This window comes from Agelaius phoeniceus, chromosome 14 (genome assembly GCF_051311805.1).
Source record: "Agelaius phoeniceus isolate bAgePho1 chromosome 14, bAgePho1.hap1, whole genome shotgun sequence".
NCBI lineage: Eukaryota > Metazoa > Chordata > Aves > Passeriformes > Icteridae > Agelaius > Agelaius phoeniceus.
The window spans coordinates 4,992,109-5,010,139 of record NC_135278.1 but is presented as its reverse complement, the minus strand read 5'-3'; the positions used below and the strand labels follow the sequence as shown (position 1 = coordinate 5,010,139).

Below are 18,031 nucleotides of genomic sequence, written 5' to 3'. Positions count from 1 at the left end.
AGCAGCTGACACTGACCAGACAGAATCCTGTGTTTGAATGGGATTTATGCATCATGTATGAGATGTATGAATATGCAGCAGGCTATTGTTTTTAAGGGTTAATCCTCTGTTAACGTGTGTTCTTTTTCGGGCTTATTTTGCCTAGAAAGAGGTACCCAGACTGTCCTTAACTCTTTGTTTCTACTGTTTCCCATTGTCCTAATTCAAATTGTCCAAAATTATTATTACTCCAATTATATCGCTATTTTTATAACCACTTTATTACCATTCAACTTTTAAAATCTCAAAACCAAGCGCTTGGCGTTTTCCCCATCCCGCTCAGCCCGTTTCGCCCGTGACGACATCTGACGAGAGCGATCTCTTCCGGTGCTTCTCTCAGCCCTGCCCTCCACGTTCCCTCCCCCGTTCAGCTGCAGAGGGGTGCGGGTGTTTCTGGGGTGTGCCTGTCCCCTGTCCCCGCTCACCCCACGGCGGGCACCGCTCGCTGCAGCAGCCCCGGGGCTCCGCTCCGTGCCCGGCCCCGCTCGGTGCCGCTGCCCCGGCCCGGCCGCTCCTTCCGGGGCGGCTCCCGGTGCTCCCCTCAGGCGCTGGCGGTGCGGAGCGGCGGGGCCATGCGCCGGTGAGCGGGGCAGCCACGGCTCCCGGGTGCCCAGAGAGCCCCCACGGGCTGCCGGGCACGGTGCCAGCCCCGGTGCCAGCCCCGGTGCTCCGGCCGGAGCGGCGCCGGGCCCGGAGCGGGGGGAACGGGAGCGGGAGCACGGCACGGTCCGGGCTGGGCTGGGCTGGGTTTGGCTCTGGGGTGGGTTTCGGGTTTGGGGACTCTGCTCCGGAGCGGGTGACCCCGGAAAGGGAAAAGCGCTGCTGAAATTCTCGGTTTCGCTTCGGCGTCGCGGTTTCGCTTCTTTCTTGCCTGACTCATTTGAAACTAGCCAGACAGCGCTAGATGCCAGATCCTGTGTTTGGATGGAAGTTATGCATCATCTTGCACCTAGATGCTAGATGATTTTGGTCAATAAAAATGTGGCATGCGATTTTAAAGTGAACAAACAACCCCTCCACCAATACAAATACACCCGAAGACTAATTGGGGTATTTTAATGTTCTCAAAGGAATCCCAAATCTGTTACTTTTCTAGTAATGTTAAAGGGAGTTTTAGTCAAGTAGTTTTGGTTCCTTGTTTTTTTAAATGCCGTAAAATCAGCCCAAGAGGTGGAGGAGCTGTGGCAGGGATGCGTTTTGAGCCGTGTTTCCCCCATTGCCCATGCTGTGTTTGTGTGCCCCAGGGTGAACAGCAGCCTGTCCAGCGATGAGCTCCTCCTGGAGGACCTGGAGACAGAAGGGGAGAGGCAGCTGAAGAGCCTCCTCCACCACCAGCTGGACACCAGTGTCTCCATCGAGCAGTAAGTCCTGGTCTGGTGTGCTTTGGGAGGGAGCAGCCCCGTGCTGCCCCCGTTCCTCAGTGCTGAGCTGTTTGTGCTGCTGTGTTCCTGTGGCTCACAGGTGCAAGTCCAAGCGGAGATGCTTTGCCCCTGCAGCTTTTTACAAACCCTTTGGGGAAGAGGCTGCGGGGGCTTTGAGCCTGTCACAGTTCCAGGCCCTGCAGGAGAGTGACAAGGAAACCTCCTCTCTCCGGGAGCTGGGGCTCTCTGACTCGGAGATCCTGCTCTGGAAGAACCAGGATTCAGCAAGGAAGGTGGGTCTGGTGTTTGCTGGGGTCCCCAGAAAGGAGGAATTGAGAATCTGACTCCATGTTCTCAGAAGGCTATATTATATTAATTATATTATATTATATTTACAGAGATCTTTTATGAAAAAATTTTTCTTTAGAATTTTTCTTCTTGAGAAGCTAAGAGGCTTCAAGAACAAAATGTAAACAATGGATATCTGCTGCTGTGGAATGTAACAAGTGGATCTGTGATTGGTTTCATAGAGTTGTTTTTAATTAATGGCCAATCACAGTCAGCTGGCTTAGACTCTTTGTCCAAGCCACAAGCTTTTGTTATCATTTTTTTTTCTATTCTTAGCTGGCCTTCTGAGGAAATCCTTTCTTCTATTCTTTTAGTATAGTTTTAATATAATATATATGATAAAATAATAAATCAAGCCTTCTGAAACATGGAGTCAGATCCTCATCTCTTCCCTCATCCTTGGACCCCTGTGAACACTGTCACATATACATTATATTATATTATATATTAATGCTATACTAAAACTATACTAAAGAAAGAGAAAGGATACAGACAGAAGGCTTAACAAAAATGATAATGAAAAACTCCTGACTGACTCCTCAGAGTCTGGCACAGCTGATGGTGATTGGTCATTCAGTAAAAACAATTCACATGAAACCAATCAAACAATGACCAGTTGGTAAACCATCTCCAGACCACATTCCAAAGCAGCAAACACAGGAGCAGCAATCAGATAATTATTGTTTTCATTTCTCTCTGAGGCTTCTCAGCTCTCCAGGAGAAGAAATCCTGGTGAAAGGATTTTTCAGAAAATGTGACAGTGAGAGGTGGGCATGCTCTGCTCTCACCTGGGGGTGGTCAGCTTCCTCTGACCCTGTGGCACTCTGGTAGAAAATTCCAGTCCGTTGTAAGCCATTGGTAAAGAATGGCCACTCCTAGCCCAGCACTATCCCACATTTTTTCTGGCCTCTTTTCTTTGGTGGAATGATCAATGTTAAAAGGTGTGGTGGAGACAGGAGTGGGTCTTTGGAACACAGTAGGATGTGAGGATATTCCTGCTTCTGCCTTGATCTCAAACAAATAATTTCACCTGTTTATACCTGTGTGTTAAGGATTTAAATGCTAGAAGAGAAGGAGAAAAAGCACCTCAACATCCTGCTTTGAGTATCCTTGATAGATCCCTGGATCCCATTGCTGATTTAGGATGGCTGTTTGTAGGGAGTGCTCTCCTTAGGGGCTTGCAGGTCCTTCAGGGGCCCTGGGACAGCCACATGAAATAGTGCAGAGCTCTCAGACCGAGTGTGGTGGCACTGCCTTGGCTCCTCCTTGGGTCTCTTCCAGCAGGTTTTTCCCCTTCCCCCACCCTCACCCTTATTTTTTCACATTCCAGAGACAAGAGGCTTTTGTGGTTGTCCTATGTCAGGTGCACTGGAGCATCCTGCTCTTAATTTGCCAAAGTAGAAAATGCAAACCAGGACTTGGGCTGATCCTTGGCTTCCCTTTGCCTCCTCTTCCTGAGTGATAGCTTCGTGCAGGAGAGAATTGTCTAGGGTAATCAGGGGCTTGCCTCTTTTCAGCTGAAGTCATTACTTGCTTTGGTGTTTAAATGCAAATCCAGCCCTGGTGTGGCCTGATTAAAGCTTGGTGCAGAGAGGAGTGGTGTTAATTTAAGAATGAAAATCAATGTCGTCAGTACCAGCTGTTATATTTAGTATGAAATGTATTCTGGGACGTTCAGAAAAAATTATTTGTATGGAAAACACTCCTCTGACAGAAAAAAAAAAAAGGTGACATCAGGGTATGTCTTCTACAGGTTCTGAGAGGAGAATATTTATGGAGAAAGTCTAAGTCAGGTAGTGATGTGCAGCTTTGGAGGTGGAGGAAAGATTCCACCGTGAGTGATGAATAATGTCAGCTGAGACAGAACTTCAGATTGCCTGGGGAGCTCTTGGCAAAGTAGTGAGTGCAGATTTCTGTTATTTTCAGCTGCTAAGTGGCAGCTTTTTTGAAAACAAAGTACAACAAATGATTTCCGGGAATTGCTTTTCCGTATAAACAGCCTTTTGTGCCTGGGGGAAGCTGTGAAACGGTGAATGGCAGAAGCTGTGCAGATGTGGGGCAGAGGTACCATGGGAAGCTCTGTTAGGCTGTGCTCAGTGCAGGGAGAAAGCCTGGTTTGTAGCCCGAGGCAGAAGGATCTGCCACAGTAATTCTCAAAGTGAGTTTGAGAACAGAAAACGCAGCCCCAGCCCCATGGAAGCGTGTTCTGATGGAGCAGAAATGCCCTTCCAGCAGCTGAGGTGTGCTTTGGCAGCATGCAGTGGCCCCTGCAGCCAGGTTTGTTTGCCCAGGGATCCTCATCTCTTCCCTCATCCTGGGACCCCTGTGAACACGGTCACAGGTTCCAATAATTATAAAGCCTAAAAACACCCTACAACAAGTCATAAAATAATAAATTAGTCTTCTAAGAACATGGACTCAGATTCATTCATTCCTTCCAACAACGGGGGTCTCAGAAAATAGCGGAGCTGCTGCTCGCAGCTGTGCTGTTTTGCAGGGTTGGGGCTGTGCCCTTTGGCTGGCTCTGGGGAGATGCCCGTGCTGTTGCTGATCGCAGCTGTGCTGTTTTGCAGGGCTCGGGGCTGGGGGCAGCCCCCGAGGCCACGCAGGAGCGGCTGGATGCCATCCGGGAGAAGCTGGAGGAGCGGCGCCGCATCCTGGCGCTGCCGCAGCGCTTCGCGGGCAGCAAGCAGCTGAGCCGGCGGGAGATGGAGATCGAGCAGGCCCTGTTCCAGGGCACCGACCGCCACTCCTTCCTCAGGGCCCTCTACCACCAAGGTGCTGCCCCCACCCAGGGCTCCTCCTGCACACACAGCCAGCCCCACACGTTTCGGTCTGGCCTTCTGTCCCCGAGGATGTGGTTCTGCCTTGGCGCTGTGTGGGAGGGGATATTTTCCTCTCTTACGGGAGCAGGCAGAGTTGGTTCTCTTTTATGAGAACTTAGAGGCTTTTAGAGTGCATTTCTGGGTCTCCTTGAGGTGTTGCATGTAGTGCAGAGCAGCTCGGGGTGTGGGAGGGGAGCTGGGGTGATGCTTTGGTGGAGCCTCGAGGTCTGAGTTAAGCAAAGTGCCTGAGTTAAGCAAAGTGCCTGCTTTTAAAGTGTGTCACAGACATCTTTTCATGAAAATCCTTTCATTAAGATTTTTTCCTGCTGAGAAGCTAAGAAGCTTCAGGAACAAAATGTAAACAATAGTTATCTGCTGCTGTGGAATGCAACAGGTGCATCTGTGATTGGCTCATTAAATGTTTATAATTAATGGCCAATCACAGCCCAGCTAGCTCAGCTCTCTGTCTGAGCCACAGACCTTTGTTAATTCATTCCTTTCTATTCTTAGCTTAGCTAGCCTTCTGAGAACCTTTCCTTCTATTCTTTTAGTATAGTTTAATGTAGCATATATCATAAAATAATAAATCAAGCCTTCTGAAATACGGAGTCAAATCCTTATCTCTTCCTTCAACATAAGACCCCTGTGACCACCATCACAAAAGTGCATTTCTGGGTCTCCTTGAGGTGTTGCATGTAGTGCAGAGCAGCTCGGGGTGTGGGAGGGGAGCTGGGGTGATGCTTTGGTGGAGCCTCGAGGTCTGAGTTACACAAAGTGCCTGGGTGGGACTGGAGATTGTTCCTTATCTGCAGGGGGTGAAGGAAGCAAAGGCACAGAGCAGGTAAGAGGAGGACTGACTTGTTAAAGCCTCATCCCTGAAGGGGAATTGGGTCCAGTTGAAGGCTGGGAGATGTTGCTCTCACATTGTCCTCATTTCCATTAAAGAGAATTGAAAGAGATCATTGATGAGTCCATGTCATCATGTCATGGACCTTTTTAAACCCAGGAGCTTAATCTGATGTCCTTGAAAGCCAAATGTTCCTATTCCAGGTATTGGTACAACAAGGCAGCATGGCCCATCCTTGCTGCACATGCAGAGGAGGAAGGTGTGTTGAAGGAGTCACTAGAAAGTGCTGAAATGTGGCTGCAGATAGGCAAGTGAGGGCATCTCTGGAAAGAGCTCTGATGTAGCACAGGTGGAGCTGCTGCTCTCTGCAGGTTCATCCTGAGCTGAGGAACCAGCACTTGCTGGGACTGTTCCTGTTTTAAACAACCTGCAGGACCTGCCCACAGGGGCTGGGGTGAAACAGGGTTTCTCCTTTCTGTGTCTCTTCTTGCAGTCTGTGTGTTTTCCAGGCTATTGGTGATAGTTACCACGTATCTCTGTTATGAATTAGATGACACTCAGAAGAGGGGAACAGATGAAAAGGACCCCATGGTTCATCTGGAGAGTGTTTACCAAGAGCTGCTGAGCAAGAAGTGCCCTGAAAAAGTCCAGTCTGCTGCGAGTGACCCCTGCTCGTCCCCCACCCCAGAGGGGTCTAGGACTGAGGAGTCATCACTTCCAGACCAGGAGGAGCAAGCAGAACAGGCAGCAAGTCCCAGTGTGTCTGCAGCAGAGCCCCAGCAGTCCCCTCCAAGGCCTGTGGTTATCAAAGAGCCAGTTGAGTTTGTCCCCGAAGAGGAGATCCTCAGGAACCGCCTCTCAGAGGAAGAACTCCGGAAAATCCCCAGGTTCTCATCCTACCATCCAGGGGAGCCCAGCAGGGTAAGCTGACATGAACCAGGATTTACCCCTGCTCAGCAGGATGCCCTGAAGCCGTGTCAGTAGGCAAAGGCTCCTCTTTGCTGTTGCCTTGAAGTTGCTGGGGTGATCCTGCAGGCCAGGGGGGAGAGGAGCCTTCACTGTGGGGGGAAAAGGGACCTTGGGCTCTGATGGGGAGGCACCAGCCTGGCAAAGAGCTGTACCTGTGAGCCCAGCCCTCCCTGGCTCCAGCAGGTCACCTGTCAAGATGTGCTCTGTCTGTTTGGGCCTGGCTGAGTCCTGCTGTCACTTTATTCAGACTGTTCCTGTCTAGTAGCTGGAGATAATTGCATTTTATAAATAAACAGAATGAACTGAATAAACTGTTTTATAAATAAACTGAACTAGATAAACTGAACTGTTTTATAATAAACTGAAACTGTCAGCTCTTGATGCAGGCAAGCAGGGTGGTGCCTTGAGTTCAGAGCTGCCTTTCTCTGTACACCCACCTGTGCTCTAAATGCCATCATTAGCACGTGGGTGTGAGGGCTGAGCTAATTCACACCTTGAGCTGTACAGGCTGGAAGGTGTGTTTGCATGGCAAAGGCTGGCTGACCCTGTGTGTCCCTGTTCCAGGTGCTGTATTTGAAGAACCTGGGCCCCCGAGTGACAGTGAGGGACCTGGTGTCCCTGTTTGCCCGGTTCCAGAGGGAGGACAGCCCCCTGATCCAGTTCCGCCTCCTGAGCGGCCGCATGAGGGATCAGGCCTTCATCACCTTCCCTGGTGAGTTGCTGCCTTGTGCCTCTCTGTTCTTCCCTGACTCCCAAAGGTGTCACGTCCTCCTGCAGGGCACCGTGCTGCTGCCAAGCCTGCTTTCCAAGGAGAAACAGTGCCATGGTCCTTTCCCTGGGTTGGAAGGGATTTACCAGGGCAGAAGCGATGCAGTCTGTCATGTGCAGTGTTCATTCAGCATGTCAGAGCAGGCTGAGTGGCCAGCAGATGGGAACAGCCCTAGGATGACCCTGTGTCCCCCTCTCTTTGCAGACACAGAGTCAGCCCAGAGAGCCCTGCAGCTGCTGAACGGGTACAAGCTGCAGGGGAAGCCCCTGGTCATCGCCTTTGGGAAAAGCAGGAAGCACTTGCCAGAGGCTGACTCTGCCACCCCCAGCTCCTCTGCTGCAGAGAACCCTCCTGCCACGTGAGGGATGGAGAACCAGCAGCCTTGTGGAGTTCAGTGAGTCGTGGGGAAGCTGTGGCTGAACCAGGGACAGTGCAGGACCAGCAGTCTCAGTATGGGGAAAGGAGAGCTGGGGCCTGGGCTCTGCTTGAGAGCTGGGCAGTGCCCACACACATTGTGGCAAGGAGGGAGGGAAGACGCCAGGTAAATAAATGCACTAATTGTGGTATTTCCTTAGTGTGTGCTTCTTGATGTTTATAGTCCTAAGTCTTCTAGGGGCAAGTGCGCTGCACTCTGCTGCTGCTGCAGGGCTGTGTACACACCTCACTCCTGGGAGCCTCCCAGCTCTGCTGGATCCCCTGGAGCCAGAGACTGCCCCAAGCCCTCCAGAGCAGCATTTGTGTATCTCAACAGTCTGCAGGCAAAGAGACCAAACTTCCCCCACAAACTTCAGGTAGCTACTCCTGTCCAACACAAGAAAGAGCACCTTTGGGAACAAACAACACATTTTATTGCAAGAAAAGGAAACAAAAGCCAGGTCATCATTTTGGATCTCAAAACCTGCACAGAAAAGAGAGGTGTTTATGTCCATCCTTTGAACAGGGGAGTGTTTCAATCAAAGGTGATCCTAAAGCTGCGCTCCTGCTCCTTGCGGCGACTCTCACAAACCTTGGTCACCTCTTCCACCTTCCTCTGCAGCACAGCTGTGGCAGAAACAAGGGATTAATGTCACAGTCACCCCGGAACAAAACCCTGCACAGTTTTGCTTGCAGGACAAAGAAAAACATTTTAGGAAGGCTTTTTTGGTAAAACAGCAGCAGTTGTCAGGAGTAACACTCCTCAGGCATCCTCAGGAATTCAAGGATGAACAAACACTCACACACAGGCTTCTGCTTCCCATTCACAGTCCCAAAAGGCTGCAGGACAAAGCTCACCTGAATTCTGGTCAATCCACTGCAGGGAATCCATGTGTGCATTCAAAATTTTACAGATCTGCTGAAGCTGAGCAGAGAGAGAAGGTGCAAGTCAGTTGTGAGAGTGCATAAACAGCAAGAGGAGTCAAAAACAAGTTTCTCCTTGCCCAGGTTCCCTTAGGCAGCAGCCACTTGGCCAGGGAAGTGTGTGCAGCAGTGCTGCTCCTTTGCTCCTCCATACCAGCAAGAAAACTGCACAGTTTAGAGGATATGTCTGTGGCTTTGGCTTATTTTCATTTAGACCTAGGAACCAGCAGAACATTCCTCACCTCAGGCTTGAGGTGGCAAAATTCAAAATGAATGTGGAAAAACTCAGTCTGCAATACTGAAGTGAAACTTTCACTGAAAAAAAAGCTGCTGAGTACAGCCATAAGGAGTATTAAGATGAATTTAATGTAAATAATAAAAAAAGAAGCTTGCACTTACAGGGTCACTCGTGTCTGCTGGGCCCCTGGATGTGTTCAGGTGCTCAGTGATGTCCTTCAGATCCTGTGCCATGCGCTTCAGCTGAGCATCGATGTTTTCAGCCAGTTTGTAGCTGCAGAGCACACAGCAACCAAGATCAGAATGGTTAAAGAAAACTCTGAAGAGCTGCTTGCAGTCACAGCAACTGTGGGCAATCAGAATGAGCTCCCACATCTGCAGCAAAGAGCAGCAGAGACCTGGAACAGCAGCCAGAGAGGCTCCAAACCCACATGAAGGCACTCCCAACCCCTGTCTCCCTTGATCTACAGACAAGCAGGAGAGTGGAGGATGTCCTGCAAGGCTTTGTGGGGACTGAGGAAAGGAGCAAGCCTGGATTCAGGATTCCTTATCTCTTGAACCAGACAAACACTGCCTTTAATTACCCAGCCATGATGCATCACTAAAGCCTTACGAGGGAGCCTGTGCCACACAGTTCACTGCTCTCACCACTGCTGGCACTGAGGAACCATTAACTCTCCGAAATTATGCCAAAATTAGTAACCTCTTCCCAGACAGCTGATTACACCAACACCCAAAGCGCTTTTCATGCTGATTCAAGGGCTTCCACTTACTATTGTAGTTTCTAAAGAGTAAAATCTAAGTTGCCATGCATAGAACAGGATTAGTTATGTGACAGCAGGCACTGCTTGTTCAGTCCTGTCGCCCATCCCAGCCCCATGTGCTGCTGGCTGCTGTGAGCCCAGCACAGGGCCCATCCCCATCCCCAGCAGTCGGTGCCTCACGTCCTCTCCCGTTCCTCATCCGCGTGCTGCAGGTAGATGGTCCCGCTCTGCTCCTTCACAGACTCCTCCAGAGGGGTCAGCAAGTCCTCCAGCTCCTTCTGCTGGGACAGGATGAAGTCCAGTTCCTGATCCAGTCTGCAAAGAGAAATGCCAACTGCTTCCCTTTCATGTGGCAGGCATTGCAGAGCTGTCCCACAGCCAGGCAGGACAATGCAGAGAAGAAATGAAATCATGTCAAGTGCTCATGGTCTCCTACCTCTTCTGGTCAACCTTCACCTTCTCTACTTCTCTGTGTAGTGAAGTAATCTGGAAACAGAAGACATTTCATTACACCTTGAAAACCAAGAAGTCAGCTCTGCAAAGAAGAGAGGTGGGAGGGAGAGAGCAGTACTGTTCAAGTTCTACTGGAAACAAGAGATGGCCACATAAAGATCTACAGACCCAAGATGGAGTAAGGGAGGAATGATCATCCCTTATTCCTTATTCCTCCTCCCTATTCCACCCCAATGATGGAATAAACATGGAATGATCCCCCCTAGGAGAACCTGGTATCACAGAGCAAAGGCACAGAACAGACTCCAAGGCCTAAAGGCCAGAGCAGACACCCAGAGACTGTGAGAAGCAGCCAGGGGGAGCTCACAGCTATTTGCACCATGTTCTAGATGCCTGTTGCACCTGTGACAGAGCCCTTGCAGGAGCCAAGCAAGCAGAATGAGGTTGCTCTGGAGGCCTCCTCACCTTCTCCCCATTCTCGATCAGCATGCGGTCCCAGGCATTGACTTGTGTGGCCTGATGCAGGAAGTGCTTCTCTTGGTCCTCCAGCTCCAGGCTCCACTTGTTGATCAAACTCTCCAGCTGGGCATAAGTCATCACTGGGGGGGCACTGAGAGGAGTCAGGGCAGCACAGGACATGAGGTCAGCACAGACAAACACCACAACTCTCACTGATCTCCCCTTCCTCCTGCAGAGCCCAGCCTGAGCCCTGCAGCTGCTCCTGGCCAGGCAGCAAAGGGTCAATGGCAGCAAACTCCCACCTGGCTGTGGTGGTTGTGGTTGTGGCAGCTGTGGAGGTCACAGCTCCAATGGCACCAGTGGTAGTCAATGGCTTCAGGTTCAAGGGAAAGCCAGAAGCAGAGGTTGTCCCTGCAGGAAGAGATTCAAGGCAGGCAGCAGAAGGGGACACAGCTGGCACCTCTCAAACACAGAGCAGCTCCAGGTGCCCATGGCTGGAGGAGCTGCAGCAGATCCCTCTGAAGGGAACAACAGCAAATCCCACATCTGTCAAGGAGGGAATGAAAACATCCCCAGCCCAGCCCCTTGTCAATAGCCCCTTGTTTTACTGCTAGAACCAAGAACTGCCAGCACAGCCAGCTCCTCCCCTGCACCTCGGCAGTGGATGAGGGAACATCTGTGTTTTCACAAAGAGATGGAAAAGGATCAGAGAAAGACAGACTGTGCTGTTTTCAGTCACTTGAGGGCTTTACAAATCACAGCTGCTCTGCTCCTACTCTAACATGGCCCTTTACACCTGTACATAGCAGTGAATTCAGTCTCCCTTCTCTTCAGTGCCTTCCAGCATGCTGTTCCTACCAGTGGTAGTGCTTGTGGTGGCAGCTGTGGTTCCAGGAACCTTTAATCCAAAGCCAAGTGTTCCCAGACTGGCTGTCCCAGTGGAAGCAGTGGAGGTGGCACCCACTGTGAAGAGAAGACACCATTAGCAGGCTGCATGAGCCAGGGAATGCAGGGCCCTTGGAGAAGCTGTGCCCAGCCTGCTCCACTCCCCCTGCAGCAGCAGCAGTCCCAGGGCAGCAGCAGCAGCTCCAGGGGAGCAGCAGCAGCAGCCCCAGGGGAGCAGCAGCAGCAGCCCCAGGGGAGCAGCAGCAGCAGTCCCAGGGCAGCAGCAGCAGCCTGACTGCCCCTTCATTGCCCCAGGGACAAAGCTGCCTGCAGAGACTCACGTGAGAGGCCCGTGGTGCTGGAAGAGGCTGGGGCTGAAGAAGTTGCCACAGATGCAAACAAGGAGGGCCCCGTGGAGCCCAGCACTGAGGTGGTGCTGGTGGTGGAGGCCGTGCTGGCAGCTGTGGATGTGACTGCAGGGACAAACAGCTCCAGCTGTACAAGCAGAGCACACTGAGCTCCCACCCCCTGCCCAACAACCCTGCTGGGAGGGTGACACCAACTGCCCAGCCACACCTCGTTCTTGGCCATGTCAGCATTTTAACTTCCTTTCCCTCTTATTCTCCCTCCACTCCCTGTCTTTCACAATCTGCCCATTTAAGATTGTGCCTCCCTTCCCCTGTGCTCCCCAAACAAGCACAGAACAGAATCTGGCATTTGGGACACAATCAGAAGCACAGGACACACTGTGCAATGGCTCTGGGAGCTGTCACAGATCCCCACTGCCAGGGCAAACCCACAGGAACAAACACTTGTGGCCCCTCCCCACACCCCAGGATAAGAGATTTGTCTGCTTCCAACAGGCAACTATAGCCAGGAGGAGAGAAGAGTCCCCAAAGCCTTAGGGAATTGTTCTCTAGAACAGCTTCCTACCTCCCAGCTTGGCTCCAAAGCTCAGGGTGGGGGCCTGGCTGGTGCTTGTGGTCAGTGTTGCTGTGCTTGTACTGGTGGCTGCTGTTGAAGGCTGAGCCCCAAAGGTCAGACCTGGAAGCAGGAGCAAAAGGAAAACATGGAATTCCTTCCTCCAGGCTAAAGAGCAACTGCTCCCCAGCACTGCAGCCCCTGGACAGGCCTGTCAGAAACACCTCTGGCCCCAGCCCCTCGCTGCTCTCTGCCCCAGCACAAGCCAGAGGCTGCAGAGCCAAAGCCCCACTGCACCCTCAGACACCCCCATGGCAAAGGCTCCCAGGCTGCAGCTGCCCCCGAGGCTGTGTCACAGCACAGGGCACAGCTGAGACAGCCAGGACACACACAGAACCATCACACAAACACAGAAAGCCTCAACCCACACAGAGAAACACCAAACCACTGCAGAAGGCTGCAAGCATCTGCCCTTCTTGTTCTTTAGCCCAACCCTTTACCCCCCTCCTGTTGATGCACTGCCCCTGTGTGCCCTGTGCTCCCTTTGGTGGTTGCTCAGCACACCTGGGCACTCCATGGCTCATTGCTGCCAGTGCTGCTCACCTGCTGCTCACAGCTGTGCCCACTGGGGATGAGGCTGGGCCAGCCCATCCCAGTGACCCCAAACTGTGCCTGCAGCACAGCCCATCCCAGTGACCCCAAACTGTGCCTGCAGCACAGCCCCATCCCAGTGACCCCAAACTGTGCCTGCAGCACAGCCCATCCCAGGGACCCCAAACTGTGCCTGCAGCACAGCACAGCCCCATCCCAGTGACCCCAAACTGTGTGCACACAGCACAGCCCCATCCCAGTGACCCCAAACTGTGCCTGCAGCACAGCCCCATCCCAGTGACCCCAAACTGTGTGCACACAGCACAGCCCCATCCCAGTGACCCCAAACTGTGCCTGCAGCACAGCCCCATCCCAGTGACCCCAAACTGTGTGCACACAGCACAGCCCCATCCCAGTGACCCCAAACTGTGCCTGCAGCACAGCCCCATCCCAGTGACCCCAAACTGGGTGCCCCTGTCCCAGTGTGTCACTCCCTGAGCCCCAAGGCTGCTCACCCACCTGTGGGCTGCCCCCCGAGGCTGAAGGGCACTGCTGTTGGGGTGGCAGCTGCCAGGGTGGCCGTGCTGGTGCTGGCAGCAGCCGCAGGGGCTGTGCCAAAGCTCAGCCCTGCCGACGTGGCCGGCGTGGCCGCGGTGCCGATGCTGAACCCGGCCGTGCCCGCCTGGCTCGTGGTGCCACTGGAGAAGGTGAAGCCTCCTGGTGTCCCAGAGGGAGCTGTGCTGCTGCTGCTGGCAGCAGAGCCAAAGGCAAAGCCAGACGGGGCTGCTGCCTGACTCGAGGGGGTGCTGGTTGCCGCAGGGGCACCAAAGGAAAAGCCCCCCGGGACTGCAGGAGCTGGAGTGGCAGTGCTGGCTCCAAAGGTCACTTTTGGGGTGTTTGCCCTAGGCAAGAAAAGAAAAGAAAGGAAGCCATTCTGCTTGAGACACACATCCACCCAAGTGCACAGCTGGCTTCCTCCCTGACCATTTGCTGACAGCAGAAACCGCCTTTCAAAGAGATGCACAGCTGGCCAGGCTGTGTCTCAGTTCTGATAAGAGCCTCCATCCAGCTGCTGTCACCTGCCATCCCCCCTCAGGGCTCATTCCACTGCCTGTCCCTTCATTACCTCCACCCACCCAGGTACCACTGGGCATTTGATGGCAGCACACGTGGAGCTGCTCCTTCTCTCAGCTCACCATTTCCATTCTCTTTATACAAGGCTGTTTTTTTCCTGCTCGTCCCCATTTGAGCTCCCTTCCCACAGCTCCCATCTGGCAAGCTTTGCCAGCAGCAGCTCTGCAGAACCGCTCCAGCACTCGCCGCCTTTCCTGATCGGCAAATCCCTCCCAAAGTGCCGGGAAAACATTCCGAGCACTCCGGATCCGGGTCAGAGAGAACGAGACGTTTGATATCGGGCAGCAGAGCTTCAGCATTTCTGCGTGCTCGCGTCTCCAGCCCGGTTCCAGCCGGGATCGCGGAACATCTCCTTCCCCACGCTGCGGGGGCTCCCGTGCGAACGGACCGGGACCGGGGCCGGGGCTCGCCGAGCCCTGCGGGGCGCTGGGAAGAGCCGGCACAAGGGCCAGGGCTCGCTCCGAGCAGCTTTCCCCGCAGAGCCCTCGCCGAGCACCCACAGGACCCCGCTCCCTCCGTCCCTGTGTCCGTCCCTCTGTCCCTGTGTCCGTCCCCGCCCGGCCCCGGGTCTCACCCCAGCGGGAAGGCGGCGGCTGCCGGGGCGGCGGGGGCCGCGCTGGCCGAGCCGAAGCTGAAGCCGGAGGGCTGCGCGGCCGTGCCCGGCCTGCTGAAGGAGAAGAGCCCGGCGGGCTGGCTGCCGCCCGCCGCCGGCGCCGCGCTGCCGAAGCTGAAGCCGGTGGAGGCGGAGGCGGGCGCCGGCGCGGAGAAGGAGAAGCCGCTGCTGGCCGTGGTGGCGGCGGCGGCTCGGGGCGCGCCCAGGCCGAAGGCGCCGCCGGGCGCGGGCGCCCCGAAGCTGAACTGGCTCATGGCCTGGCGGCGGCGGCAGCGCGGGCCGAGCTCCGGCAGCGCCCCCGGCACGGGGCCCGCGCGCGGCGATGGCGTCACCGCGCCCCGCCCGGCCCGCCCCCGCACCTTCCCGCTCTACGCGGCCATTGGTCAGCGCGGCCGCCACTCGCGGGATGTCAGTTCCGATTGGCTGTCTGGGTGCGAGGGGCGGGGCGTGTCGGCGTTGCTGTGGGGATGAGGGACGCGGCTGCGGGAGCGGAGCGAGGGACAGGGGAGAGACCGGAGCGAGGGACAGGGAGAGATGGACCGGGGTGCGGGACAGGAGAGCGGGACTAGGGGACAGCAGGACCGGAGTGAGGGACAGGGGACACCAGGCTGGAATTGCGGGACAGGAACACGTACGTGCCAGTATCTGCCTCTCATTCACACAGGCGACATTAAATCAGGAACTTTTTTCAGTGCCTGCTTTCTTTGATCACTGCCTGACCTCTTTTTTCCTGTTTAAAATAACAGCCTTTCATTCCAGAGGAATCCATCCATTTCAATGAGATCATTTCTAGAGAACTGGGTGGGTTTTAGTTCAATGTGCTGATTGAGTCACATTCCAATGGCAAAACATCAATAGAAAAATTAATTTCCTGTGGAGAAATCCTGACCTGTTGCAGAACAAGAAGTTTTGCTTCCTTACCAAAAATTTCAGCTTAATGCTAAGTGGGAAGAACTGCTAGAGTTTGGACAAGTATCTGGATGTTACTGAAGGAAAATTATTTTCTCTGATCAACAAATTCCAGGGTGCAACCAGTTCATATGTCTCAATGGCTGTTAGCTGTTGAAGTTCAGCATTCCATAAAGCCAGATAAGATAGCCTTTATCATTAAGTAGAAATTATTCTTGGCTCCGGAGCCCAAGAAGTAAATTTTTATAATTCAGAAACCAGATAATAAAGGAGCTTTTCAACAGAAGGAAGCAATGTCAGCAGCTCTCTGAGGATGGAGACCTATGAATGTGTTGGAAAGTTCAGTGAAAACACCTGTGCAGTACTTGTGGCTGCCAGAAAAATGATAATTACATTTCTATTCTAAACCCCTACGTGCCGGATTTTCACCTTGTGCTTCCAGACACCAACACAAATGGACAGTGGTGCCTAGAGAGAACTTCTCCTAACACTGTTTCCTTGTCACTCCTGACTGTGCTGGTGCCTTCCCCTGGAATCAGCTGTTCCCAGTGCTCTATGCTGCACACAGGGGTTAAACTGCATTTCTCTGTGTGCTCCTCTGAGATTACCCCACCTTCTCAGGTGCCCTTGGGTCAGAGGTACCAGGCTCTGCAAGTGGAACCAGTGCTGAGGACTATGCTCCATTGAGGTTGGAAGCACCAACAAGGTCAAGCTGACCTGCATTCCCTATCAGAATCACTCCTGTGGAGAGAAAAAAGACAGTTTATTGTCATAAGCACTCATTTCTGGGGGAACAGAAGGCCCAGTGTATGGACATTGGAAGGAAGGACAGGTTACACAGGAAAATGAGGGAGATGCTGTTCAACAGTTCATGTGGCCAGAGCATGATTAGTGCTTGCCAGTGCTGTGAAAGACAGTAAAAAGGACTTGTTAAAACATGCTAACAGCAAAAAGAGGCTCAGAGATCACATCAGTCTGCACTGATGAGGTCAGACACCTCGCAAACAGGGACATGGACAAAGCAGAGATGTTTAATGCCTTCTTCACGTCTGTCATTAACATCAGATGGGTCCTGGGACCCCTGGAGCTGTGATTAGGGGCAGGATAAACTCCCAGCCAAAACTGAACGTGTTTGAGGCTTGCTGCTCCAGCTGGATGCACACAAGTCTATGGGGCACGATGGGGTTCATCCCAGGGTGAAATGAAAATGCTTGGGCTGTCATCACAGCATCTCTCTCCCTTATTCTTCAAGTCTTGGGAGCCTGGAGACGTCCCTGCACACTGGAAGCTGGCCAAAGTCCTAGTTTTTCCAGATGAGCAAGAAGGAAGACCCTGGTATTTACAGTCCTGTCAGTCTCACTCCAGTGCCTGGTGAAAGAGTTATTTTTCTGGGCATTATTGAAAATCACTTGAGAGACAACACAGTCTTTTGGCTTCCAGCAAGGAGCAGGCTTCTGGCTGAGAAAATTTCTCTGGATAAGCCTCTCATTCTTTTCAAGTTTCGGGACGGGGGAAGGGTGAGAGCTGAGTTTATTTATAGGCGTGTGTGCGTTTGTGTTTCCCCCTGCTCTCTCTCACGCTGCAGAGCTCGCTGCCCGTGTCCTGCAGAGGGAGGTGACCCGCTCCCACACGGTGGCACTGCTGGCCTGCCTGTGTCCCGCACGTGTCCCCTGCCTGCCCACCAAGGGTCCTCAGAACGGCCCGGTGGACCCTGGCATCTCGCAGAACGCCAGCATCGTGGCCCTGTGCAGCTGGCTGGTGAATCACAGAGAGATCTGGGTCACCTTCTGCTCCTCCCTGCCGGATTTTGGGGAAGGGGAAAGGCTGGGTTACGCCAGCACTGAACACATGGTGTGGTGAGAACAGTGCTGCTCATCCTGCTCATCCCTCGCTGCCTCGGGACACTCATGGGGCCAAACCCCTCCTGTTTTCCCTGCCTCAGCTCCCCCCCAGACCCCTCTTGTTTCTCCTCACTGCTGCCATGCTGGGCCACTTTTCCAACACCAGCTCCATCAACACCTTTTCCCTCAAAGCCTGCTCATCTCTCCCAGCACCCCTATAACTCCTCTGTAGCTCCACATTTTTCTTCCCAGAGAAAAGCAAGGCACGATTCTTCCCAAGAATATTTCTGGGATTCACATTCTCTGAACCTCAGAGAAAGAAAACACAATTCTTATCATTTGCTGTGCCTGTGTTTGTGCCAAAGCAGAATGCAATGTGGAGATTGTTTACCCACAGTGATGGTGTTTTGTTTCCTTGGCCTGTCAGGCCCAGGTGTGTGTGTGTGTTGGGACTGTTGGGGGACAGTCACGAGATTCTGGGCAGTGTGTGCAGGGTTGAGTGCTTGGCAGATCCAGTTTTAGATGTATAGAATAATACAGTATAATAAAGTAATTAATTAGCCTTCTGATATCCATGGAGTCAGATGCATCATTCTCTCCCCTCCTTGGGGCCATCACAGCATTGCAATACTCCTCCATGCTCTTTTTTCCTCCTGTGCTTTCCTTTGTGCCCACATCCCTTTGCTCTTTGCCCAGGGCTGCCTTTGAGCAGCTCTGCTGGGCCAGAG

General features: G+C 53.1%; 2 protein-coding genes across 2 annotated transcripts; one reads left to right on the top strand and one right to left on the bottom strand.

The window, feature by feature from the left end:
* The first annotated feature begins 372 nt into the window (after positions 1–372).
* RBM41 (RNA binding motif protein 41) lies at positions 373–7,724 on the top strand. The gene is made up of 7 exons (XM_077185951.1): positions 373–619; positions 1,284–1,400; positions 1,501–1,693; positions 4,322–4,526; positions 5,971–6,341; positions 6,954–7,101; positions 7,363–7,724. Exons 1-7 carry the CDS (start codon positions 612–614, stop codon positions 7,518–7,520), a joined length of 1,200 nt encoding a protein of 399 aa, XP_077042066.1. The 5' UTR covers positions 373–611; the 3' UTR covers positions 7,521–7,724.
* Positions 7,725–7,983: 259 nt separating this feature from the next.
* LOC129125793 (nuclear pore glycoprotein p62-like) lies at positions 7,984–14,880 on the bottom strand. The gene is made up of 12 exons (XM_054641432.2): positions 14,515–14,880; positions 13,326–13,708; positions 12,228–12,338; positions 11,636–11,767; positions 11,268–11,372; positions 10,712–10,820; positions 10,416–10,560; positions 9,934–9,983; positions 9,678–9,812; positions 8,896–9,007; positions 8,431–8,497; positions 7,984–8,199 (listed from the first exon to the last, which is right to left on the bottom strand). Exons 1-12 carry the CDS (start codon positions 14,805–14,807, stop codon positions 8,108–8,110), a joined length of 1,734 nt encoding a protein of 577 aa, XP_054497407.2. The 5' UTR covers positions 14,808–14,880; the 3' UTR covers positions 7,984–8,107.
* Positions 14,881–18,031: the final 3,151 nt, after the last annotated feature.

What these genes read in the sequence shown, in the direction of transcription:
- RBM41 (XM_077185951.1), top strand. An exon ending in ACCAGTGTCTCCATCGAGCA is followed by an intron (nt 1,401 to 1,500) that starts GTAAGTCCTGGT and finishes TGTGGCTCACAG; the next exon opens with GTGCAAGTCCAAGCGGAGAT. An exon ending in GGCCTTCATCACCTTCCCTG is followed by an intron (nt 7,102 to 7,362) that starts GTGAGTTGCTGC and finishes CTCTCTTTGCAG; the next exon opens with ACACAGAGTCAGCCCAGAGA.
- LOC129125793 (XM_054641432.2), bottom strand. Translation starts at nt 14,807, where the DNA reads ATGAGCCAGTTCAGCTTCGGGGCGCCCGCGCCCGGCGGCGCCTTCGGC. An exon ending in CCTCGGGGGGCAGCCCACAG is followed by an intron (nt 12,339 to 13,325) that starts GTGGGTGAGCAG and finishes TCCTGCTTCCAG; the next exon opens with GTCTGACCTTTGGGGCTCAG. An exon ending in CTTTGGAGCCAAGCTGGGAG is followed by an intron (nt 11,768 to 12,227) that starts GTAGGAAGCTGT and finishes TTGTCCCTGCAG; the next exon opens with TCACATCCACAGCTGCCAGC.